Below are 26647 nucleotides of genomic sequence, written 5' to 3'. Positions count from 1 at the left end.
ACCACATTCTAATCATGTTCAAATTAAATAAATGTAAAGTACTTTTTTATCAGTGAAGGTGAAGGGATGCATGTGCTCATGCACCTTTAGTTATTTAGTCAGTCACTTTTTTTTTAACATTGTTGCTGACATGCTTGTGGATATTCCCATTCGTCCAGGTCATTGCTTTCTCTGGGCTGTATTGATTGCAACTGGACTGCTCTTTTTGTCTTAGAGAACGTTTTGCCTCTCATCCGAGAAGGGTACGTCGGTTCATGCAACAAGGGCTGCCCCAAATGTAGACTGTAGAGCGGAATATTAGAATTTCTGTTTAAAAAAAAAAACAACAACAACATCTACATCATGTGTGTGTTCATATATCACGTATTTGTACGTAAGAGAACGCATCTGCGTTTGTGTGTATGTGCGCGTGCGTGCGTGGAGATGGCGTCATACGCGCGCCTCCCTGCCTCTGGAGCGTGTGCGTGTGTGTCAGCGTGTGAGTGCGTGTGTTCAGTCAGCAGCAGCAACAACAGCGGCGGCGGCAGGAGGACGTGCACTCGTGCTGCGGCAGACGTACTGCTGGATCCGAGAAAGCGAGACCGCTGCCGGACACGCTCCCCGAGAGTTGATTGGACTTGCACCGGAGTCCGCTGAACTTCGGTCCGCTATGGATCGTCTACCAGCACGGACCAGACGGCGCGTCTTGCCACCAAAACGGTCGTGATTGTCATCCGCTGGATTGGAGCAGGAGAGCTGAACTTTGAGTTGTGTGTTGTTATTTTTTTTTTAATCTACAAGTTGATGACTACGCGTGAGCGCCACTTGGGACCAAAGTCATCTCTTCTCTCCCATGGGGTGAGTTTTAGAACATTTAAGAGTGACGCTGCTTAACAAAGAAAGTTTTTTCCCCCTAAACTTTGGCGCTAAAGTGAAAGTCGAAGCGCAGATGTGGCGACCACTGCAATTGCGCGTCATTGCGTGTGTCTTTGTGCGTGTTTAATGGCTAACACGGTGTCGTTAAACATTAAATAGATGGCGATGGGTGTACAGTGGGCTCAATGCATCTGTCTTGTGCATGCACGTACATGGGGGTGGTGTTGAAGGGTGAGTGAAGGGGGGCTCCTTAAAGCCGTTGCGCAGCCTGCTGTGCCCCCCCCCCCCCCCCCTCCCCTACTGCTATGACCCCTCCGATGTTGTTGAGGCTTGTTCATCCGTCACTCTAAAGAAGGCATTGTATTGAAAGGATGTATTAATAAGACAAAAGCCTCCATTATCACCAGCACCATGCCCCCCTGCCCCCCCCATGTTCTGGCTAAATCTCTTGGGTCAGAGATGTCCTCCCCAGAGAAAGGCAACTCAGAGCTCAAACAATGGCAGACTTAACACGCTCCTGTTGTGGAAATGGCACACAAAGACCATCACTACTTTCTTAAAAAGGCATCACTAGTATCTGCCTCTAAAAAAAGGCCTGAACTGCTGCACGTTGTTTCCTAAGATTAAAAACAGCCCTGGAGGTGTCGGCAGTGCTGTGGCGAGAGGCGCCAAATCACTGTGAGATAAGATGATAAGGCGGGGGAAATAACGTTTATTGCTCAGATAAAAGCGCTGATCCATCATTCGGTCTGCTGTGGTAGGCAAAGCAGGAGCAAGTGTGGCCTGAGCGAAGAATCAACTCTACCAAAAAAAAAAGCATGGAATGAGACAATAAATGCACTTGTGATAACATCGCAAGTGCCCGTGGGTGAGGAGGAAACACACTCGGCAGCATCGCACCAGGGCTTATCAAGTGTCGAAAGCTCTGTCGACAGGTTCATTGATGGCAGTGCCGTGCCAGACTTGCTCAGTTTGTTTTGGGTTCCCCGTCTTGGGTAATCCCAACATATCACCGACAGAACGGAGTTGACACACCGATGGTCCTTCTGCATTTTGGTTTTGTGTCATTGCATGGCTCATTGCACTAGAACAAACAATAAGGTGCCACCGGGGCCTGTTTTGGTTTCTTCATATATATGGGATTTCTTTGTCCTTTTTGTGTTTGATCTTGCAATGTTAATGAACAGATTGTCAGAAATATAATAAATAATTTCTGTCCCTAGCTAAAATCTACGCAAGTTTTGCCTTTTGGAACTACTAATTTTATCCTGTGCCAAGCTTGAAAGTGTAAAATTCAATTTAACTGTGAACATGAAGAATACAATAGCAGTAATGTTAAGAGAACCCACTGAGATATAAAGGGATAGGTTAGGTGTTGATCAGTTGAAAGTGAATCTCCATGTAAGGCACTCCTAATTCTGTATCTGGTTTTGGGTCCAAAAGGTAGAGGTTTGGTCTTAAGCTGTGAAAGTGAATGAGTCAAAAGCTTGAACCAGCACTGTACATTTAAAGTATTAGCCTCGAAATTTAGCATCTGGTCCAAAGCCAAAAGGTGAAGAAATGTTCCAGAGTAATAAAATATACAGAATATGCAATTTCCCATATATCATTAAAAGGAAAATCTCCATATAGGGAACCCTGGTCCTCGAGAGCCGCTGTCCTGCCTGTTTTCCATGTCTCCCTCCTCCAACACAGCTGGCTGAAATGATCCGCTAACCAGCAAGCTCTGTAGAAGCCTGATAACGATCTTGTTCATGAAGCAGGTGTGTTTTGGTGGCTCTCGAGGTTAAGGGTTGCCAACCACTGATATAGGGTACACTCCAAATTTTGTACCTCATTTGGGGTAAAAGAAAAAAGCACAGACAGTTGTGAAAGGGCAAAACAGAAGTATCTCTTGAAGAACACCCCAGACACAAGCCATTTTAATCCTAAATTTAACCCTTAGGCCTAATTGTTGGACCCCAAGTTTTGTATCCTGTCATTTTCAGGATGGTAAACAATACTGTACAATACCCCAGTGACAAACCTGTGTACGGTTAAAGATCTAATCTACTGTCTGTACCCTATAAGACTGGGTATGAGATGCCATGTCGTACCTTGTCTTAACTCAAAATGGTACGTGTGTGCTCCAAAGCTGTAAAGGTCAAGGGTTAAACAGATGAGAGACTCACTCCAGACACAAGCCTGAAGGTACAGTTTTCACCCAGTTTTGTACCTAGCCCTAGGCCAAAAGTCTGAAATCAAATGTGAAGGTTATACCTGTAAAAACAGTCAATTTAAGGCACACATGTTGTCTGAGAGCACATGGCAGAAGTCGTAATCAATTTCAGGGAAGCGCAGGCCTGCATGCTGCATGTTTGTGTTGCAGAGCGTTGCCTGCATTTCATGGGTAACCGGAGACAGGGATTAGCGTGAGAATTGGCGTCACATAGATCTGTCAAACAAATAAGCAGATGTTTAAGTGTGTGCGTGGATAAATAAATGACAATTGAGTGGTGGGAACTGGATTTGCGAGGGACTTTCTTTTTCCTACTGGAACCGGTCACTGGAGTGGGGTCGAAGGCGGGGACGCGGAGCGGGTGGGTGGTGTCGATCCCCCCTCGTAGGACGCTCGGGTTTCAGCCGAAGCCTGGGAGCGGTCCGTAACAGGACGCAGTGAGGCGGCTTTTCCTTTGGGAGGGTGACTCCTCTTTTGTTGTAGACACACACCACTTTATGCAGCGAGATCGGAGGGCTAACAACAGCGTAAGATCTGAGGATTGCACTGCCAGAGGCATCTACCTGGTTAAGTGAAACCATCGCTCAAGATGTGAGGGCAAAAAACAAGAGTGACAGATCACAGGAGACAATGCAGCAGTTTATGCAGTTTTTTTCCGGGTTAGTGTTCTGACAGTTCTGACCGGTTTGCCCCCATTCACAGCCTGAAAAACTTTTTTTTAGGGTGTGTCAGATGCAGCAGGCAAAAAAAGTCTTCTCCTCTCACAAGTCACAACACAACACCGGCAGCATGTTGCTTTCTGATTCACAGCCAAGAGCAGGGAGTGTCGCCCGTCTGAGAAATATATGGCTTGTGATTTATTTTAGCCCCTTTTATAGATGGATCTACTCAACATCCCGCTAGCTCTGGTTATCATCTAGATGTTCACACAGGCTTCTCTAGAGTACCGAGGTGTCTCAGTCAATGAAAAATCCATTAACTCCTGTTGCATTCCTTTTCCACTTGAGGGACTTGAACAAACTAAGAACTCCCAACACTACCCTTCCCCCCCCCGAACTTTAACACACCGTGACCAGGCGCGGATTCTTCAAACGGCAAGCCAGGATATCCTGACGTTTGCTAAAGCGTCGATGCGACTCTGGTCACGTTTCATTCAGTCAACCCCAAAACATGCGAGGCCAGACATGCTACGCCCACTCCGCACGGTGGCGAGTATTTTTAAAGTCGGTTCAGCCTTTCATCCACTTTTTTAGGTCAGTGAAAACCAGCGTGAAGACTTTCCAAAAACTGTTGTCAGCATTTGCGTGTAGTCGGGGAAAACCGACGTTTTTATTGGCTCCTCTCCTTTGTATGACGTTACCACCATCTCCTTACGTGCGCAGATTTTATGCTTTTGCTTAATGACATACTAAAATAACTATACTTCGCAAGCGGCCCGCACATATGATTCTAACGTTCCTTTACCCTTTTTCCAGATACAACTTTCTTCAGGATTTTGATTGGCTGAAGCAGCCCTAGTGCAGAGTGTTCCTTTTCGAGCAACAGTTTAAAACGCATGCACACAATAGATTTCTGGAGTTTTATAGCAAGTGTGAGCAACAATCTGTTCTGGCAGTGCGACCTTTTGAATTCTAGTGTACTACCGGGTTTAGACTGTTCTAAATGTCAGGTTTCTGGTTCATGCTGCGGTTTTGGACAGGATTGACAGCGGTCTGCAGCCTTCACTTGAGGTTGCACTGAGTGATTTATGAAGTGGATGGCAACGGCTTAATCAATGTGGTCACATCTTGGGTTTTCTGATTGCTGATCGTTTCTGGGTGCTGCGTGACGGGAAAAGTGTGAGAACAGGTACACGCGAGGATGCTGTGGTTGAAAAGACTTCCTCCTCTTACTTGTTCTTCCGCCCACTTGGGAGTCTTTGTTATCCAATCAGCTTTGTTTGTGCAGCTGCAAAACTCAACAGGGTTCCTTACAATCCACCAGTAAGCCAAGCATCTTTTTCTTAAGTTTTGAATTGTTCAGCTGATTGGAACTCAGAGCTATAAGGATGCCATGCGCAAATATTACACTGCCCCCTGCCTGCCACCCCCCTCACAACAACCTGTTTTAGTTAGCCACTGTAGCCTCTTTTGTTTCGAAACGGCTGTTGAGTATGCCTCAGCTTTTCAGACTTTTAAACATGAAGGACTGCTCCATTGCCAACAGATTGGCAAGTGCAAATGGAATATGAGTTATGAAGCAAAATCGAGCCGTTTTTATCCATCTCAGGGAGTGGCCATTTTGCCACTTGCTGTCGACTGAAGATGACATCACAGTTGCTCAGGTCTCAAGTAACAACCAATCATAGCTCAGCTTCAGAAAACAGGTGAGCTGTGATTGGTCATTGCCTGAGACCTGAGCAACTGTGATGTCATCTTCAGTCGACAGCAAGTGGCAAAATGGCCGCCTCTTGAGATTGATAAAAACTGCTGGATTTTGCTGCTTAATTCTTATTCCACTAACGCAGTGTTGACCAGAATACCATATTTAGACTAGTAGGGCTGCATAGAACATATTATTGTCAAGACATTTTTGGGGGGTTGACTTCCCCTTTAATACTGTAGGACAACGCACTTCAGAAGGCTCATGCAGTTTAACGTAACTGCTCGACTGGAAAATACAGCATATGGCCAAAAGTATTGGGACGTTTTTGTCCATTTATTCAGAAAAACATGAGGCATTGTTAGCTCTCAAATTGAAGTCCTCCCAAAGGTGTTGGAGTGAGCTGGAAGGGGAAGGGGTTCTTCCATCACAACCTCCTCTGGGAACGCCCTTTTGGCTTTAGTACGCACATACTGGAGCTGAAAATGGCTTTTCCCAAATGCTTCCCATTAAATTGTTAAATTGTATACAATAGTCCAAAATGTCTATAAAGAAGATGACTTAAGAGCTAAAGAACCTAGCCAACCCATGATTGATTAATTACTTGATTAAGAGGCATATCTTAAGACCATAGTGTGTTTTCAGATCACCAATAAATGCAAACTGTTCTTTTGGCAGGCAACAGCGTGATTTGTGGTGTTGTCATAAAAATTGCTCCATGCACTCATGCACCGGTGACTAATAGTAGATTGTAGTTCTCCATGAGAAAAGAGTTGACATCATAGATAGATATCCAAGACATGGAGAGTTTTTTTCAGCGCGTAAAGAACACAGCCATGTTCCCTTCCTAGGCAACCATGTTGTCCACCCCCCCCCCCCCCCCACACACACACACACACTCCATAATAGCGTTCTCTGTTTTAATGGATTTGTGTTTGCTTGGGGAGTCTTGGCGCTTTGTCCATTTGCTGGAGTGTGAGGATAGATGGACGTACCTCCATCAGTCCAGCATCTTATCAGCGGGTGCTAGGCAGCAACAGCAGAAGCCTGGGTAGGTGGTATCATGTTCCATTTTGTGTTGTTGTCATCACATCACTACTCCTCCTCCTCACCCTCCTCCGTCTTCTCCCCCCACGCCTGTGGAGTTCATGCAGTAGAAAAAGCGTGAAGGTTGCAGTCACGGGACGGAAACCTTGCACGAATATGTCTCGTCGACTCCCCTGATCCTTGACGAAAAGATCACATGTGAACATGAGAAGGGGTGGAGTTCAAGGTCTGGAGAGGGGACAATAGAGTGCGAAAAAGGGGGTTCCAAGCCATTCATTAGCTTGAGCTCATTGTGAAGATATGAACAAGGAAGGTGTCTGCTGAAATTTGACGATTCTTTGCTTTCATCAGGACAGCAAGACCTAACCGCACTTTCACATTTTGCCACACACTTTTGCACACACGCACGCTGAATGTCGTGATGACACACGAATGGCTCTTTCCTGATTCTGGCAATGGCGGCAAAGTTTATAATGACTTGCTTGGATGAGTTTGATGTGGAAGATGCCCACACAATAGCTTTGGGCGTGCTCTTTGTTGATCATGGATGTATATTTTCAAGCCAAAGAAAGTCTTCCCAAATTAGAGAAGGGACACACCAATGCCACATTTTCTTCCATTTCTCCTTCCTTGACATGTTAATGGCCATTTGTCCCAAAACACAGTTGCTGCAATGAAGGAAAAGGCCGTAAAACAGCCACACGCCCCAAATATATGTCTTGATGTATTGTATGTATACAGCCTGTCCTTTTGAGTTTCTGTGATGCGGTGTAGAATAAGTGTGTTGAGACTAAGATTGAAGATGATGTTCAGCGTTAAAGGCAGATAGCGTCGCTGTTGGCCGGAAAACTCATGTTGAAATATGGTCAAGTTCAGTGGTCTGTCCCCATGTCGTCTTGTTTTTGTTTTTTGTTTTTTTAACACATTGTTAACCAATTTAAATGGTTGAAAATAGCTTGTGAACAGCCAGTGACAGCCATGTGGCATTATGTTGCCTCAAGGTTTAAAGTTTAGATTTTTTCTTTTTTGACAATTACAAATGGAAATAGGTTAGCTACATTAGAATAAAGAACTGGTCAGCCACAAAAATAAGTGCATGCAAATTAGTTTTTACCTGTTGAACCGCATCACTCTTGGCTCTAAGACCTTGGGAAAAGCGTTTGGAAGAACATGTCACATATTCATTTTCTTGAGTGAAGCATTAAAGGCTTATCGACTTTGATGTGGATGGTTGGTGCTTTTCATCAACAATAAATGAAGTGATTTGGAACACAAGCACCTTTCGCCAAATAGATATCTCATTTTTTTCTCGTCAGCATCAAAAAATGGGCATGCTATTCGGCAGTTACCCACTGACTCAATTTCTATTCTATTGCTAACCAAAACAGCTGCACCTGAGAGATGAGTCTTACACCGGCCGCCACTAGGAAGACGCAGATTGTTTGGTATTTTTTGTGTGTGTTTATAAAAATAATATTTATACAAACCAGATGTCTGTAGGCACTTATTTGTGGAACTACTGTCAAGACATTAAAGTAATTGCCTCCAAGGTGCCAGTTTAGGAGAAACCTCAACCCAGCCATCGCTCCCCCCCTCCCCCCTAGTATAAGCAGACTATATTAAGGATTTTGGGTGGGGGGGCGTCTGGTCCACTCATGTGGGTTATGGCTCCCGAGGCGCTATGATGCCCCTTTTTTTTCTTTTCTTTTTTTTTACACAACTCTTTGTCACATACAGCAAGAACATCTGCCAAAATAAAGCATGGCAAACTTCCTGAGCTGGACTTAAGTGAGGAAGGCAAGTCCACCTCCGTCACCGGCCTGGCTAAACCGCATTGACACGCACAGCGGACCCCTCGGAAGAGACTGTACCCAAACTGTCAGGCTCTTTGACAAGCGAAAAGGGTAATCCCTAATTAAAAGACGAGACCCCCACTATGAATTGAGGGCACCCATTTTCACCCGCCCTCCCACCACGGATTTCCAGACGCTTATGGGCGGTTTTAATGAAGCATGTTTTTTGTTTGCATGGAACAAAGACCATGAAAGGTTTTGGTGTTCAAGACAAATAAATGTTTTTGTTTGTTTTTTAAAGCTAATAGGGAAGTGTTTTATCCGTCAGTAAAAGAGGAAGTGTTCCGTCAGCTGTCATCCAATGCTTTGGTGACGTAAAGATACCCATGCAACTGATAGCCTACTGCATACTTTCATCTGCTGAGCAGATTTGATTGACACGTTAAGGGTGGTATTCGTTTAACATTATGTATTTATTTTTATACTGTACATAAGAGTGAAGAGAAGTTTAGTCATACAAAGTGAAACCAAATGATAATGCATACATACAGAAAGTGCACCATTAAGGTCACATATCTTTTTAAAGTTTAGTCACCTTTAAATTGTTTGGAAATGTCGGTTTTAAATCTATTCATGGTTTAAAGCTGCGCAAAGCTTTTCTGAGTTCCTCTCAGTTGTAGAACAGAAGCGATTACAGGTCGTGTGCCTCCTCTTCCTCGTTTACACTTCCTCTTCAAGGTGCTGCTTGTCATTTGTCAGCGTGATGCCTTTGAGAATCGCTACAGTTTCAAAATCGGCCCACGCTTTGCTCACTGTAGAACTTGCCCCCCCCCCCCCCACGCTCCCCTTATCACACATTGATTATGGTGTTGGAATAAACACTTACTAATGGTATTGAGTGTGAAGATGTGTTATGCAAAATAGACATTAAAACATGTGTAGCGGTACATTATTTTGGAAGTGGGGGAGGTGCTTTTGCAAAAATAAATAAATAAATAAATAACATTTAGTGTTATAGTTTCTGGGGTAACGTAGCGAAGGATTAACCATTCGGAGTCTATTTTCTCATTATTGTGAATTGTGACTCACAGAAGTTAGCTTTACATTTCGCAGCAAATTTTTCACTCAATGTATTCAAATTAGGTGTCCTTACTGAGTGACAATGTAAGATGGCCGCCGGTGGCTTCACTTCTCCCAACGGCAAGTAAGTGGCGTTGACAGTGTTTTCATATGTAAGTCCGTCGAGTGCCCGTGATGAGTGTTGTCTACGATTGACAAATAAGACTGGTATGTCCATCACACCATCTGCCTCTGATTAGTTGTTTTTCCCCTTGTATGGTTTCTTGTATTGTTTAAAAAAAATGTGGGCACAAGATGGTGCCAGAAAAGGCCGATTTTTTGACGGACCAAATTTATCATGTACTACTATCAAGTCATAATGATTGTTTTGCAAATATGAAATATCCATTCAGCCTTTTTTTCAATTTGGTTGCTAACCAAAACAGTAGCACCTACCGAGCCATGTAAACCAATTTGATCAAAAGTTCACTGTAGTGATTGTCCGTTTTGTTTTTTTTTGGTTGTTTGCTTAAAAGAGAGAGAGAGAGAGTTAAATTCTGCAGTTAAATAAACGCCACAGCCACTTAGATGAGGTAATACTGTCAGGACATTACAGTAGTTGCCTCTGAGTAGACAAACATGGGAGTGTGCTGGGGTGTGATGGGGTGCTTGGTCTCCAGTCTCCCCCTAATCACACTTTGATTTAAGGTGCTGGGATAAACACTTGTAATGGTGAAAGTGATAAGATTTTGGTTGAAGTGAAAATTCGACCACTTTTGGAGCATTCGACTGCAGTAAAACACAGAGTATTGGATTTATTTACTTAGATTGTGTCACATTTTTAGGCTAATTTGCCAAACAGGTGATTTTTACATTGATTGTCAGCGTTTTGCATCCTTATCTGCAGCGTGTGTGCAGGAGGGCATGCACCGCAGATAAGGCGCGTTACTACTTACATGTGGGCCGTCACAACTAACGGATGTGAGCTCCGTTGTTTTGAACTCATTTACAGGTAGTAGACTAAACCAGCAGCATTGTGCGGGCTCGTGATCCGTCTGCGCCACCGGGGTCATTCAAAGGATTAGCAGCGCCGATTCTCATTATCCCGCTTTTAAACCCTGCGTATCGACCGTGGATCAATACTGCGGTGTGGCTCGGATCGACCACACGCATGAAGCCTCAGGGTGGAGGAGTAGAGAGACTTTGGCCATCCCAGCGTTTCCTGTTTAGTTCACGCACAAAAGGACCACATGTACTATGATCATGTGTGTGGTGGCTTTTTTTGTGTGAGACAAGTATGTCAGTGTTCATGTTGTAGAAAGGCCAAATCAATGTCATCCCAGTCCAATTTGAGCTGAAGTGACTGCTGTGTTGAAACCTTGTACTGTAGTGCTTTGTGCAAAAAGCACAAGATTTCATCACTGTAGCCACTTCATTGTTTTCTGTACTGCTGTATTTTTTGCCATGCAGTAGATTAAAATTGTTGTTTTTTTAAATGTCTTACAAAAATCATGTACATCTCCAAAAATAGAGCAACCAGGAAGTAACTGCTGTGTTGAAATCTTGTAGTGCTGTTTGCGCAGCAGTTTGTCTCACTTACTGGGAGCGGCATGGCTCAACCCAAAGGTTGTGGGTTCGATCCCCAGCCCATGTGACCATGTTGAAGTGTCCTTGAGCAAGATACTAAACCTCCAATTGCTCCTGATGCCGTGTCATTGGCAGTTGAATGAGGAGTCAGTGTGAAGAGCTTTCAGTGCTTTGTAGGTGGAAGTAGGTATCGGTTCTTGCAAAAGGGGTCAATACCAGTATCGGCTGCCCTCTTGTGGTTGCTTTACGACTAGAAATTAGAAGAATAGAAAATTGCAATTAATTTCATGTAATTGCTAAATTAGGATATTTACTGTAGGCCTTTTTGAAGCTGCTCTATGTAACAATTTGCCCCAAAATATCGTTTGTTCTATTGGACCATTTATAACTCAAACATCTTCTAATTAGCAGATTAAAGCCTTAGCTGCTCACAATGGATACTCCTGCAAGCCTCTGGCCAATAGTTTTCACACTGAATTCGGGTTCGAATTTTCCGCCCTCTGTCTGCAGATGTGACGTCATGCACGCAGTGCGTATATGAGGAAGATAATTAACAGATGGCAGTAGCGATTCAAAATTTAATTTCCTGCATTGAGCAGCTGTAAAAAAAAAATTGTGGGTGGGTGGCGAATTTTATGGGTTAGGTTTAGAGTTGAGTTGAGTAATCGTACTGGTATCAGTCTGGGAAAAAAATGTGGTATCGAACATCCCTAATAATAAATAATAATGCAAATTATTTTTTATTTGATTAATCAATGCGATAATCAGTAGAATACTTGATGTTAAAAATATTAGCAGCCATAGCCAGAACTCTATTCATCTAGAATTCAGAAAGACCCATGTTTTTTGGGGGGGTCGTCAAACATCAGATTAGTATTTAACATTATTAGCATATATATATATATATATATATATATATATATATATATATATATATATATATATATACACATAATTTTATTTTTTCTCAAAATGAAGTATGAAAATATGTTCAGAACAAGAATTAGATTAATTTTAGAGTCCGTCTGTAAAAAAAAGAAGAAGAAAAAAAGTTTGGGAACACTGTACTATATAGCACAGCTAGAACCCCATTGATACTGACTGATAAAAATGTTTTTTTTCTTTTTTAATTGACACAATTGTCACAGCAGCAAAGACATTTCTTTTAGTGTGTGGGAAGAGTTTGTCATACTTTGTTCCAGGATGTTCGCTCAAAACCACAAACGTCTATGCGGCCACCAAACAGTTGAAACCCTGTGCGCAATCAAGGTTTTCCTGTAATGAAAAAAAAAAAAAAAAAAAAAAAAGCAGAACTCCTGTCTTGTAATATAAGTGTACAAAGCATGGAGCTCTTTAAAAAGGGAAAGTGACTGCGTTTTAAGCAGCTACAGGTAGCAGGTGGTGCAGCGCTAATTGGAGCTTATCAGGTGTTTTAAAGAATGGGTGGGGGGGGGTTTAAAAAAGGAAAAGAAAAGAAAAAAAGCATGGCTGGCTTTTGTGCAGCTGTCACTAGAGAGCTTGAAGTCTTGGGACTTACGAGGGACGCATCAGCTTTCAGCATGACACTAAAAAGTTTAGATGGCGTGCACCAGTAATGAGTGCCAGGTGACTGTGCCTGGTTTGTTTTCATCTGTCGGTCACTTGCCCTAACACGCCCGCTCGCAGCCATGACACTTTTCATCGACTCCCCCCCCCCAAATCCAGACAGCGTGTCGTGTTATTTTGTCTTTGCTTGCACGTGTGTCTACATGTGCCCAGCAAAACAAAACGTGACAAAGTTTGCAGTCAAAATAAATGAGCCAGCTTGGTTCAACGCAGTTTTGACTGTTAATGACAACTATCCATGCCATCTGTCTATTTGCAATCGCACTTATCCTCAATAGAGTGACGGATGCACTTGACCCTCCCCCAGCAGACTTTAAGAGCCAATCACAAGGTAGATATAATAATGAGGGAGGAAGTTCCCACAGGCAAGCACGGGCAGATCATGCAAAACTCCTCACAAGAAAGCCTGAGCCAAGATTCGAACTACAACCTCAGAAATGCGAGGCATATGAGATGAACACTAGGTTAGCGTATCAAGGTGTTGAATAGCAGGAAGTCGAGCCAAACATGGCAGGTAAAGGGGCGGGGCCGCGTGTGTGTGGGGAGAAACCGGCGCATCAGGTTTCCCCATCCCGTAACGACAGACGCTAGCTTGGTGACAGGAGGACCGGCGACCTGTCTCCACAACACATACGAGATCTGTCATGTGCTGACCTGCCAGAAATCACAGAAAAAGATAAACACTCCCAAAAACGTATTTACACGGCTTTTACGTTTTGTTTTGTTTTTTATGCAAGAGCATACAGAAGGCTTTGATGCAGCTTATGGCATGAAAAGGTGCCTTAAAGCAATGGTAGTTATTACAAAAAATGGCCAGCAAGTGGCAGCAGAGTATACGAGATCAGCTCTTTTCGTCAGTGTTTTCACCAGGAATGTGAATAATGATGAAACTTAGCTATTACTAATGCTAATAGCTGCAAAACGGAAACAGATACAATTATACTTTTTTTTCCTGATGAAAGAAGAGACTCTAATGTTTCTTTTGGTATGTTTCTTTTTTTTTTTTTTTTTTTTTTTTAGCAACAGAACATAATATTCTGTGGGAATTGCAAAATCAGTCAAAATCCAGTAAAACAGCCGGGAGCAAAGGGGGTTGCTTCAGTGAAAATGGCTGGGAGTGAATGAGTTAAAGTAATTTGTTACATTCTTAAAAACAATTCCGTAGGCTTGACATACAGTGCATCAAAGCAAAGGAAATAGTATCACACAATCATGGCCCTCAACGTGCAATTAAAAAAAAAGGTGGAAATGCGGTGTGAAAAAAAAAGTGTGGTTCAGTCATTCAAAGAGGAAGACAGCTAATAAATGCATGCTAAGTGCCCTTGGATCATATAAAAGGGCCTACACTAGTGGTGTCCAAACTTGGTCCTCGAGGGCCAGGGTCCTGCAGGTTTTGTATGTTTCCGTGCTACAAACGCACCTGTTTCCAATGAGCATGATTTTTATCAAGCAGAGCTTGCTGATGAGCTTCAGGTGTGTTGGAGAAGGGAAACATCCAAGAGTACGGACACCACTGGCCTACACTGTATACCAGAGGTAGGGAACGCTGGTCCTCGAGAGCCGCTGTCCTGTGTGTTTTTGATGTCTCCCTCTTCTAACACAGCTGAATCAAATGATCAGCCCCCAAAAAAAAACTGACAGCAATTCAGCATGTCAATTTTGTTTTTTTTAAGGGAGTGTGAGGTCACCAAGGCACCCCCATCACCCTGTGCTGCCTCTTGGAGGTTAGTCTTGTTAGTAATGACAGACTCATACTGCATGTTTTTTTTTCAAGGCCCATTCCGATTATTAGCAGTTAAGGAGACCGATAACCAAAAAACTTTCTTTCTTACACTTTTAAACATATAAAGAATTGACAGCTTTGTTTAAAAATTTGAACAAAAATTGCAGGGAGCTTCCAGGATCATCAGCATGTGTTAAGCTAAACTAAAAAAAAATAAGCAATCGTTCCCTAAAGTTTTCTACTGTAAATAAAGTTTAGCAAAATTTCAACATAATCTCCTGATTTATTTTTTTCAATTTTATTTTGTTAAATAAAAAGTGTAGGGAGTTCCCAGTGTCAGCATATTTTTTTGAAATATAAAGTAGAAATGTAAATAAATCCATAAATGAAAGTTCCCTGTATGTCACTGAGTAACAAATGCATGCGAATGTAGCTAATCTGAGGTTTTCGTCAGGGTTCGTAAAAGGTTTCAAAAGACCTTCGCAGCCAGTGAAAAAATGTCTGGGCATGTTCGAAATGTCTTTGCGACAAGTAAAAACTGTCTGTGAACGTCTTCAAATCCTGATGAAAATGGCCGATAATCGGTCTATCCTTACTTGCGATGGTCGGTGCAGATATGGTTGTGTGTTGTGTTAGTTGTCTTGAGTACGTTTTTACTTGTCATGTGGGGTCACATATAAAAAAAAAAATGGTGAAGATATATGTTGCTGGCTTAACTGGAAGTCTGCTCTAACTTGACTTCATCGCTCCCGGCTGCAAGAAGGAGACCTAATGCGATTCGGCCGGTGCAGCTGGCACGCGCGCTCAGTCTCAAGCTTTCTTGTTTATTTCTATTAACACAGCTAAGAGACTGATGGCGACTGACTCGACTTCTTGCAAAGCGGCGGGCTGGAGGCTTGCAGCTGTAAGTCCATTCTTGCCAGCCCTCCAGATGCATCATCAGCCTCCATGCCAAGTGAGCGGCGACATTATGAGCGGCGAAGGCCGCCAAGTGTGCCCGCCGCCCTCAAGGACTTGATTGTTCCTCGTTGCTGCTTGAGGAAACACTGAGCCGGTTATTGCTGGCAAGGCTGTACAGCACCTGCGCTTTGCCCACCCCGAATTCTGATATTTGGCAGAATTGACTCGTATAGGATAATGTAATATGAGTTTAAACAGTTTTGGCTCCACATTTTGTGGGGTATTAACGGTTTTAATTATTAATGTAGGCAATTATAAACATTTTTGGGCGGGAGCGGCAATTGCCTGTGATTTGTTGCCATTCGGTCCTAATTACTGTATACTCATGATTATGTTGTTTTTTTTCTGTACGGGGCTCCGTGTGGCTGCTTTTAGTGCATACGGTCATTCCGATTTCTGCCTTTGTGTCCAGATGCCGTTCCACATGCATGCTCGTTGGGTGGCTTTTGCTCTCCCTGACTCACTCCTTCTCTTTCCCTGCAGAATTGTGCTATCGCAACCGAGTAGTAGTGAGACGCATCAGTGTTGAATTACCTCCGGAGCACATGGATTGTGTTACTTGTGGCAGCTTTAAGGCCGCTAGCTCCTCCCCTAATTGGATTGTCCCTTTGTTGGCAGTCAGTTTTTCATTTTTTTTTAATACTCACTTGACAGATTTCAACTTTTGCTGGAGTCATGTGAATATTTAAACTGCTTTAATTGCGCAATCATAAAACCTGACACTGTTAGTTCAAAGTTCACGTGCGTGTATTTCACTCCAGTACGCTTGTTTGTCAACCCGACATAGGATCTACGGTACTTATATTTGAACATGTGCGTGCATAGAATGGTGCGTGGGAGGTGTTTAAATGTTAGAATGCCAACGTGATAACACCCAATTTTGTTTCACAATACGTTTATTATTGTGGTTGGCTTTGGTGTTGATCTAGTAATTGTTTAACCACAAGAGAGTGACAGCATATAAATATTTCTTTCTTTTTCTTATCTTTTCTTTTCTTTTTCTTTTTTGTGTAGTATTTGCACTTAAGAGATTCAAAATTGGGCACTTTCTATGAAAATTAGTTTTTCTTTAAAAGACTTGTTTAATTAGTAGAGCTGTCAAACGATTACATTTTGAAATCAGATTAATAACATCTTAGAGTTTTGATTAATTTTGTTAACAAAAGTGGAAAAAAATGTTAAACAAGTAGAAATAGTTCAAATGGATTTTTGACGTCTATAACCATCAATGGCAGTGAATGAGTTACAATGAGTTAACGCTTTAACTTTGACAGCACTATTAATTAGTCAAGGTTTTCATATTTCACACTAACATCACTAGCACCTCAAAATCGTGTTCAATTGCTAATTTGATACGCTAATTCATTATGCTGTCATTGATTAAAATGGAGACTAGACATCACGATCGGCGCTCACGTCATCCTACCGACCACACCAAGACTTAAATACTTCACAAACGCAAACGACTGTTATATTACCTTCCACAACGAGCCATGATGCTTTACATAAAACCGACTTGTAGTTTCCTTGAATCAGCATGCACTTACTTTTGCAGCTGTTACAGTTTGCTTACAACGAAACATTTAAAAAAAAAACTGATATACTCAAATGTAACCATCTAACATGTTTTCTCAAAGCAAACAAAAGCAAATTCCGTTGCTCTCTGCAATCTGTCAGCCTGACTGAATTCAGAGGAGAGGAGTAACTCATGACTGGCGCTACAACATCACTTCCTGTCTCCTGCTGATAATGATTTTGCCCAACATGGCACTCCCCTTATGGTGATGTATTATTCTGTTTAACTCCTATTCCGTAAATGTGATCAGTGATCAATCAGATGATTGTTGCATTGGTGCAGACAGAAAAATGTCATATGGATTTGTATGCAGCTCCTAAGCTGTTGCACAGGCCTGCGGAGGCTGCTGGCGTCGAGAAATATCTCACTGCAGTGGAATAGTTCAGTTCCAACAACAATGCCTTGTGTTGACACTAGAGCATTCGGGCCGGGCGTTAGTGGAATGTGTCCTTCAGTCAGCCAGAGGAGTTGTCTTTGTCCAGCTGGCAGGCCTCTTCTTCCCCCGTCTTGAACTCAAATCATCTACCTGACGATGAGATCTGCATCTGAAAGCGGGAACGCGCTGACCCGCAGAATAAAATATGTTCCCCCAAAGTACCGTTTAAGGTCTCTTACAAGCCAACTGGATTATCGCTAAATTGCGAGATGCGGCAGAAAGCTTTGTGAATGGGGGCGTGCGGCACGCAGGTCGAAACGGACCCGCCGCGTTCACCAAATGATGAGGAAATGATTGAAAACTAGACAACTGGAGAAATTGCGTGGGAATGCTGAAAGCTGAATGCTAGGAAGTTGAAGGATAAATGATGTGAAAATAACTCATTCATAATTGTAGTTAAAAGACAAATGAAAAAAATGAAAAATTCAGCTGCAACCAGTCTAAGGCAGGATTCAAACCATCAAATGTGGTCCAAGCGGGGTTCGAACCCAAGTTCTCAGCGGTGGGAGACAATTGCTCTAAGGCAGAGGTAAGCAATCTCGGTCCTCGAGGGCCGGAGTCCTGCAGGTTTTGGAGGTTTCTCACTTCCAACACAAGCTGATTCCAATCAACAGGATCGTTATCAGCCTTATGCAGAGCTCGCTGATGAGCTGATCATATATCAGCTGTGTTGGAGAAGGGAAACATGCAAAACCTGCAGGACTTCGGCCCTCGATGCCCACCTCTGAGCTATGTGAAGTCTTGTAGCTCATGGCTCAAAGGCGTATTTATATTGAAAAGTTTTGTACAAAGCTGAAGGGGGACACGTGTTTAATCATTTCAGTGAAATTATAACGCATTTCTTGATATGACGGTCAGTTGGTATATTTATATTCCTTCGCATAATTGCCATGGACATATTTGCAATGTACAATCGGAGGTGGGATTTGAACCCGCGACCTCCTGGTTACTGGACAAAGCACTCGCCCCGCTGTGCCACTGAGCAGCATAAGAGAACTTGGCGTGGAAAGTGGGACTTAGAAAAAGTTCAATGTCAGTCCCATTGAAAACGAATGGGTAAAAGTTGATATTTAACGTTAAATTATGCCAATACTGTAAGTAATGTGGAATCGTACGATACATTCTCAAGATGGCGTGAATTTTTGAAGCTAGTTGAAATTTGAACGATGTCAATCGGAAGTATTATGTGGGAGTTGTTTGATGCCAAAAAAGTGAGGAGAATAAAATGCTAAGGTTAGAAACAACACATTCCCACAATGAGTGATTCTGTCTCGGTCTTCCAGTTCGCTTGGTGATGTTAAAGCGCATTTACCTTTTGAATACAAACCGGTAGCGCCATCGGGGAAGGAGCGGGGGAGGGGCAGGCATCCACAAGGCCAAACCTCCCACACCGCCATTTGAAATCCAATGGAAACCCAGAGGCCCTCCAAAAATCCATCCGTTTTCATGCAAGATATTTCAAAGTCCCGACAAGCCAGAGAATTTCTAACCTTGTCTTCTCTTTACGTGCAGGTGACCCACGTAGAGCTCCTGAGACGTGACCGTGGGAAAGGCGTTGGTCCCTCCCGGGCCCCCTCTTCCCCTCAAGGCGAGCAGCGCGGCCTCTCGGAGTGAATGAGTCTTTGCCGTGAAGCCGCTGCGGGGTGCCAGCCGGTCGCCATGAGGAGCAGATACTCCCAGTACTACAACCGGACTCTGATCCCGGACTACTACGTGTTCGCCAAGAACACCACCATCGAGGACCTGAACAAGACCTACAAGGACAAGAAGGTGCTGACGGACCCCAGCTTCATCATCGTGGTCCTGTGCACCATCATCATCCTGGAGAACCTGCTGGTGCTCATCGCCGTGTGCCGCAACAAGAAGTTCCACTCGGCCATGTTCTTCTTCATCGGCAACCTGGCCTTCTCCGACCTCCTGGCCGGCTCGGCGTACATCGCCAACATTTTCCTGTCGGGCTCGCGGACCTTCGACCTGGTGCCCGTGCAGTGGTTCATCCGCGAGGGCACGGCGTTCATCGCCCTGGCCGCGTCAGTCTTCAGCCTCCTGGCCATCGCCATCGAACGCTACATCGCCATCACCAAGGTCAAAGTCTACGGCTCCACCAAGACGTGCCGCATGTTCCTGCTCATCGGAGCCTGCTGGGTGACGTCCATCCTGCTGGGCGGCCTCCCCATCATGGGGTGGAACTGCATCGACAACATGCCCCAGTGCTCCGCCGTGCTGCCGCTCTACTCCAAGAAGTACATCCTCTTCGTGGTGACCATTTTCAGCCTCATCCTGCTCTCCATCGTCATCCTCTACGTGAAGATCTACTTGATCGTGCGCTCCAGCCACCAGGAAGCCACAAACTCCCCCGCCTACGCCCTCTTGAAAACGGTCACCATCGTGCTGGGCGTCTTCATCATGTGCTGGCTGCCCGCCTTCACCATCCTCCTCCTGGATTCCTCGTGCGCCATCCAATCCTGCCCCGTCCTCCACAAAGCCAACATCTTCTTCGGCTTCGCCATGCTCAACTCGGCGCTCAACCCGGTCATCTACACGCTGCGCAGCAAGGACATGCGCAAGGAGTTCCTGCGCGTGCTGTGCTGCTGGGGGGTGCTGCAGAGCGGGCGGCCCGCCGAGCGCTGTCTGGTGCCGCTCAAGAGCTCCAGCTCTCTGGAGCACTGCACGCACAAACACGAACACCAGACCACGCCCATCATGCAGAACTGCACCACTTGCGTGTGACGGCGGACAAAAGAAAGAGAGCGGATGCAATCAAATGCCGCTTGTGTTGGGATGGGAGGCCAACTTTGAACGCCAAATTGAGGTGCTTCGGAAATGTGAAAATCTTCACGGGTACTCTGGTGAAATCATATGGAGTCATTTTAATGTGTGCTTTCCCCGCTCTCCATTAGGCTGGATTTACACTGCGTGGTGTGACACAATTCGGATTGATTTGCTCTCTCGAGTGGCATTTCAAATCAACCATAGTCTCACACTTCTGAGGTCAAGGGTTCAAATTTGCCCGTTCTCCCTGTGCTCGCGAGGGCTTTCCTCAGGTCCTCCACTCACATTCCAAAAACGTGCATGTTAGGTCCATTGAAGACTCCAAAATTGTCCATAGGTATGGATCTCAGAGTAAATGGCCGACCGATTAATTTGTCAATATTAGCTCGTTTAAAATCAGCAAAAATTGGCTGTTTTTTTTAAAAAAATATTCCCCTCCCTGAAAAAAAATTTGTACAAAAATTGGCAATTTTTGCAGATTTTTTTTCTCTGTTGTAAAGTTAAACAAGTGACAACAATCACATTTTCTGCCCTAATTCATATTTTTATTGCAATAAGCATTGAGGGACCAAAAAACACGTTTATTTGTTATATTTTATTAATTTATCAGAATTTTATGCTGCCAACTAGTCTTCCAATTGTGGAGGAAAATCCCATATGTATTGGTTTTCACAATACACTGCTTAGTGACGGACACATTTTACATCTTACAAAACTACACAAATACAGTGGTGCCTTGAGATACAAATTTCATTCATTCCGTTTCAGTACATTGTGGTGATCCTTTTGGCGTGCCCGCCTTGACCACCAGGAGGCGGTATAGTATAATCATTCAGACACAAACAAATTAGAATAGCACTTCTACTATTGCTGTCATTGATTGATTGATTGATTCAGTAAAATACTGCAATAGTAGTCCTTATTTGGCAGAATATAAGGAATATATGCCTGTTTGTATTATTGTTATATTATTCGTCTACATGTATTGCGTCACCGTTTGTATTTGAATATCAATAACTTAAAGCTACTGGATGCAGAAAATTGACTTTCGAATCGCTACTGCCACCTATTGATGAAAAATGAAATTGCACACACCCTTCTTCACATAAACAATGCTTAAATGGCGTCACATCTGCAGAAAGGGGGCGGGGAATTTGAACTCGAATCTAGTCTGAAATTTATTAGCCAGATGCTTGTGATGTGACCCATTGTGAACAGCTAAGATGTTAATCTACTAATTAGAAGATGTTTCAGTCATAAATGGTTAAATATAAAGGCTATTGTAAAGAAAATTTGTGGCCAAATTGTTACAGAGAGCAGCTTTAAAGAAGGGGTGGGTTATCCAGATCCTGATCATTTCATTCAGGTGTTTTAGAGGAGGGAAACATTAAAAACATGCAGGACTCTGGCCCTCGAGGACTAGGTTTGCCCACCTCTGGCTTAAAAGGTTTGAAAATCCCCAATTATCGATGCTAACTTTTAGCATGCCAATGACATTTTTCATTATAATTTAGCATGAAGCTATTGCTGCTTCATTCTTATGGCAAAATTGTTTGGTTGTTTTAGATCAGGGGTGGGCAAACTCGATCCCCGAGGGCTGTAGTCCTGCAGGTTTTGGATGTTTCCCTTCTCCAACACAGCTGATATATGATCAGCTCGTCAGCAAGTTCTGCATTAGCCTGATAACAAACCTTTTGATTGGAATCAGCTGCGTTGGAGCAGGGAAACATCCAAAACCTGAAGGGCCGACTTTTCCCACCACTGTTTTGGATACACAATGTGTAATTGTATTTGTTTGTTTAGATTGACAATAAACATCAACTGGGAGTTGCATTAAACAGCGTGAAGCTAAAGAATTGTTCACGATTTTACGAAACTGCTACTTGTGAATTTGAACCAAGTTTACTGCCGTTATAAAGTGCTCGTCAAACCAAAGGAGAAAAAAAAACTTTTATGTAAAATTTCATGATGGGTCATTCAGACTCAAGGCACTACTGTAATCTTATTTTGTTTTTTTTAAACACTGTAAATATAAACAGCAAAAGCACATCCCATTAAATATGGCTTAAATATGCGACGTTAGACGTATGTCTATTATTAAATAGCAAAATATCAGCAGACGGAGGTCAATGGTGTGATCCTGTTTACTTTTTAAATCAATTGGGAGAGTCAGCCATACACGCTATGTCACGTTTAATCATATTTGTATTATTTATCATCCATTGTTTAATTTCACGCTGCCACTGCCCGGTGTTGACCTTTGTGTTTTATTTCTGTGCAATTTGGGCAGGCATATGGGATGTGTACATTTAGACACAAATGTACATTAAATCCGAAATGAGCACTCGAACCTGCAGTGTAAATCCAGCCTTGGAAGCCAAAAACAAAAAGACATGCTTAATATTACACTTGAATGCGTGTTATTTTGCAGCGTCTTCAACGCAAAGCTTTCAGCGTTGCACTTTGTAGCTTGAAGTCGTCGCGTGCGTTACATTTGGGATTTCCTCTGAATTTGTGAATGAAAAGTAAGAATCTTGATGATGCTGATTGTAACTCGAGCCATACGATTGCTATCCTTATGCGTTGTACTTGATAAAGATATGATGAACTCCTGTGTGGAAGTGAATACAGGAATATTAGGCCTTCATATTTAGAAACCATTCCACGATGGACGCCATCGGCGCAAAGCAGGGCGATATAGTCCCGTTATAACCTTACTTAAAATCCATTTGAGTAACCATAATCTGCTTCCTTGTAATGCATGGAATTGTAGCTCATTACATATGTATGATATATTCCAGCTTCCATCACTAACCCCCTTTCGTTTTTCCCAGTGCCAATTTTTTATTTTATTTTTTACGCTCATCTTGTGTATGTATCTTAACAGTTTCCTTGAGCACATTTTTCTACAGTGATTGGCTTTGACTGGTTATTTGTCCTGACAGTGTTGTTAGCAACGCCTCTGTTTGCGTCGTCCCTCTCAGGGGAACTTGGCTGAATGTATGCATGAAGAAGTAGTTTCGGGGCAGGGGTCCCGTGCTCGACAGTATTACTGCTCATCCTGGCTCACTGTGAAGTCTTGAAACAAAAGAAAGAGCAACCCGCTTTCATTTGTTCACCGTACGTCTCGTGTGCAACGCGAGCTGTCAAAGCCTCGGCTAAAAAAGAAACGCAGGACCAGATCTTGGTTTCAAATACCCGAGACTGGGAGGTCAGCATCATCCTCATTCTCGACAACTTCCCGTTGCCGTAGGATGTCCTGTTGTGTTGGTTTATTCAGTGTGTCCGGTTCCTGTTGTTCAGGATCATACTACCATTCTTTCAGTGTGTTTTATTTTTATTTTTTTAAATCACACTCATTCACAATCACACAGTCCAGCAGAAATGGTGAAAAGCACTTTGGCAGCTTGAGTGATGTCTTTTTTTGTTTTTTTCTCGAGGCGTCTGTCATGTGTATCACTTTTGTTGCGTCGCCTGACTCTAAATATATGAACATGTATGTAAGTATGTATCTATGTACAGTTTATATATGTGTGTGTTTATGTATGAAAATGTGTCTCGTGTGCAATAGCCTTTTTGTTTGTGTCCTGTAGCACGCTGCCTGTGTCCATTCGGTACAATCTGAAACACTAATGTAGGTACATTGTTTTTGTTCATTGCATTCCTTTTTTTTTTTTTTTTTACAAAATAAATGAAATACTAAAGAATTTGTTGTGTTTTAGTTTACTTTAAATGTAAATACAGAATGTACTATCACACGCTTTATCACTTGCCTAAACTAATTCATGTCATAATTATAGTAAATGTTTGCATGAAATACACTTTTAGGCCCGCCTAGTCAGAACAAAGCAATTACAGCACACAGACAGACAATTAACTATGAATGGGCGCGTACCGATACCAGGTATCGTTATCGGGTCGATACCAAGCCTTATTTTAAGGTATTGGTACCATTTTATGATTATGAACTAAAAATTAGAAGAATATTAAGATTACCATTAATTTAATGTAATTTAAGGAACAATATTTGGAATTAATGCATTAGGTATTTCCTTAAAACTATCTGTTATTGTTTTTTGGAGGGAAAATGTTATGGATCAAAACTAATAGTGGTATCAGTACTTAGATATCGGTGACTTCTCAAGAGTTGAGTACTAGTACTGGTATAGGTCAGGAAAAAAGTGGTTGATAACATCCCTACATATAACCATTCACATGAATGAGCAATTTAGCATCTTCAATGACCCTAAAATGATAAGTGAGAGACCTAAAATGATTTTTGGCGAGATAGCCAGACTAAACCGAGGACTGGTTGCCAGCCAATCAGAAGGGTACATATGGACAAACAACCATTCACACTCGCCTTCACACTTATGGGAAATTTAAAGTCTTCTGACCATCAGTCAATTCCTAGGCACACAATAAACGCAAAACCACGCAATTACGGGGACTGGGGAGAATATTCAAACTGAGCCGAGATTCGACATGTTAAAAGTACACAGTGCTTTGGGCATCCCATTCGATTAATTGAGGCACGGCATCAACAGAGTGGGAGCCACAATTTGAGGATATACGGAAATCGAACATGCTCCGACAAGGTTGCAAGAAAACAAGAGTTAGGTCACGAAACGTGAAATTGGGCCAACTCATTTTCTGTTAATCACGCCTGTCTTACTCAATAGAATTGTTCAATTCTTCAAAGGCAGTGCTGATGGGAAGCCGGGCAGAGTGCAAGGCGAGTGACATTCGGGGTGTGGCGCTGACCAAGAATGTCTATTTGTAAGCTGGCTCGTCTGAGAAATGGCCCCCAGAGATGCTTTTCGGGTCTGGGGGAGACTCGGGCGAGGGTTGACTTACAGCGGTCTCCAGAGAGTTGGGCCTGTTTCCTGTCAGCCGTCCAGGATTCCTGGGTGGGAACATTGGCTGAATCAGCCCCAGGAGGCTGCGCCGGCTGGGAAGGCGGCCAGATCGCGGCACAGCCTTTTCCCTTGCAGGATGTGACATCACACGCTCAAATCTGTAAGGAGAAGTCGCACATGCACATGCAATCAAATCAAAGAGAGCACACAAATCAGATGAGCAAAATAACTTCATGCACTAAGATGTCAAGTGTAAAATATTTCTCTATTAGGATGAAAATAATCATTAAAAGTTCATGTTAAATTAATACATTTATATATACACGCATTATTTATTTTTTTACATCAGCACAATACATTGTCAGTAAATGAAGATTTGAGGCCAGATTTTATTTGATCAAATTCGTGGTAAACTGGTCACACCTCAAGAGCAAAATTAATAATGTCACGCTGCCACCCGGTGGTCGGGTTTTGTACTGCGCTCCACGATAAGATAACGTAAGATTAAAAAGAATAAGCATGTTTAAAAAAAAAAAAAGACCTTCAGAGGAGAAAAAGTATTACAGCAGTACAGCAAGTATCGATTATTTAAAAAAAAAAGAAGAAAAAAAACCATAACAGAAATTTTACACCATGACTTGACTCCTGCTTCGAGTTCCAAGATGGCATAGTGCCAAGACTGACTTCCAGTCAATTATTTGTGTCTAAAAGAGTGCCAACATGTGATGCACCATTAAGACAGTTGATATTTAGCTTCATTTGTCAAGGTCAGAGACTCGCACAACCGAAGCTTTAGTCAGCCCAATGAAAAGCTGTTACCTCTAGGCTAGACTGCATTGGTACAATACTATTGTATACATTTTAATTGTACAGTTTAGTATTTTTTATTATGTTTTCTTTGTGATTGTGTTGTGTTTTTGCTTGTATGGACCTGTGTCTGCAGTAAAGAATAAATAAGACTTTATTAGAGCATTTTATAACACAGCAGAGTACAAATCTAATGAAAATGTGGAATAAAAACGGTTAGATATAAACGTTATACTATACAGTACCGTAATTAAATTTATTATTTATTTAATTGCATTACAAGTGTTACTATTTGTGCATCGTATTGTGTGCTGCAAATTGTTGTTTTTTCAACACAATATATAACGTAAACACGATTACACACACATAAAACAAATTTAGTTCATTATTTATATCTATTTTTTAAAACAACATAATTGTAAAATATACATTCATGGATGGCAAATTGAGTTTGGGTGACTCACAAGAAAAAGTTCTCTGATTTCGTATCTCGAATGTGATTACTTTCTGATTTCCTTCATCCTTCGTGAAAGCTAGCTATTTTTGCACTTTGAGTTTCAGCAAAATTAGACATTACCGCCGGACATCAACGTAACGTATTGTATTTTGTCCACGGCATCCTTAAATCACAACTCTGATCAAAACGTGAGACTGGATGAACAATTAGTTTCCCAAGTTACCATTATTTTGTTAAAATTGCCTAACAATATTCTGTCCATTTCCGCATGCTCTGTCGTCCTCAACTTCCGTTACAAAAACAAGGGGTGGACTTGTCTACTTGAATCAAATTAGAGACTATTATATTGTATATACAGAGACGAAAACATTAACATTTAATCTCGGAGAACTGAATTGAATATTAAGTGTTTTTCATAGCAAATTGCCCCTGCATTGAGGTCCACTACGTCATTGCTTTAAAGATTTCTTATCCCTGGGACTATGAAATGGTACAGTCCGAAACGCCCAGGTTTCCGCGCGAAAAGACGGCC

General features: G+C 42.6%; 1 protein-coding gene across 1 annotated transcript; it reads left to right on the top strand.

The window, feature by feature from the left end:
* The first annotated feature begins 409 nt into the window (after window positions 1-409).
* Window positions 410-23699, top strand: s1pr2 (sphingosine-1-phosphate receptor 2). Its single transcript, XM_077559130.1, has 2 exons — window positions 410-837; window positions 18733-23699. Exon 2 carries the CDS (start codon window positions 18835-18837, stop codon window positions 19948-19950), a length of 1116 nt encoding a protein of 371 aa, XP_077415256.1. The 5' UTR covers window positions 410-837; window positions 18733-18834; the 3' UTR covers window positions 19951-23699.
* Window positions 23700-26647: the final 2948 nt, after the last annotated feature.

Source organism: Vanacampus margaritifer, chromosome 2 (genome assembly GCF_051991255.1).
Source record: "Vanacampus margaritifer isolate UIUO_Vmar chromosome 2, RoL_Vmar_1.0, whole genome shotgun sequence".
Taxonomy (NCBI): domain Eukaryota; kingdom Metazoa; phylum Chordata; class Actinopteri; order Syngnathiformes; family Syngnathidae; genus Vanacampus; species Vanacampus margaritifer.
Note: the sequence above shows the minus strand (reverse complement) of the source record. Positions and strands in the feature narration are given on the sequence as shown.

Coding starts and splice junctions, on each gene's coding strand:
- s1pr2 (XM_077559130.1), top strand. CDS start 18,835: ATGAGTCTTTGCCGTGAAGCCGCTGCGGGGTGCCAGCCGGTCGCCATG.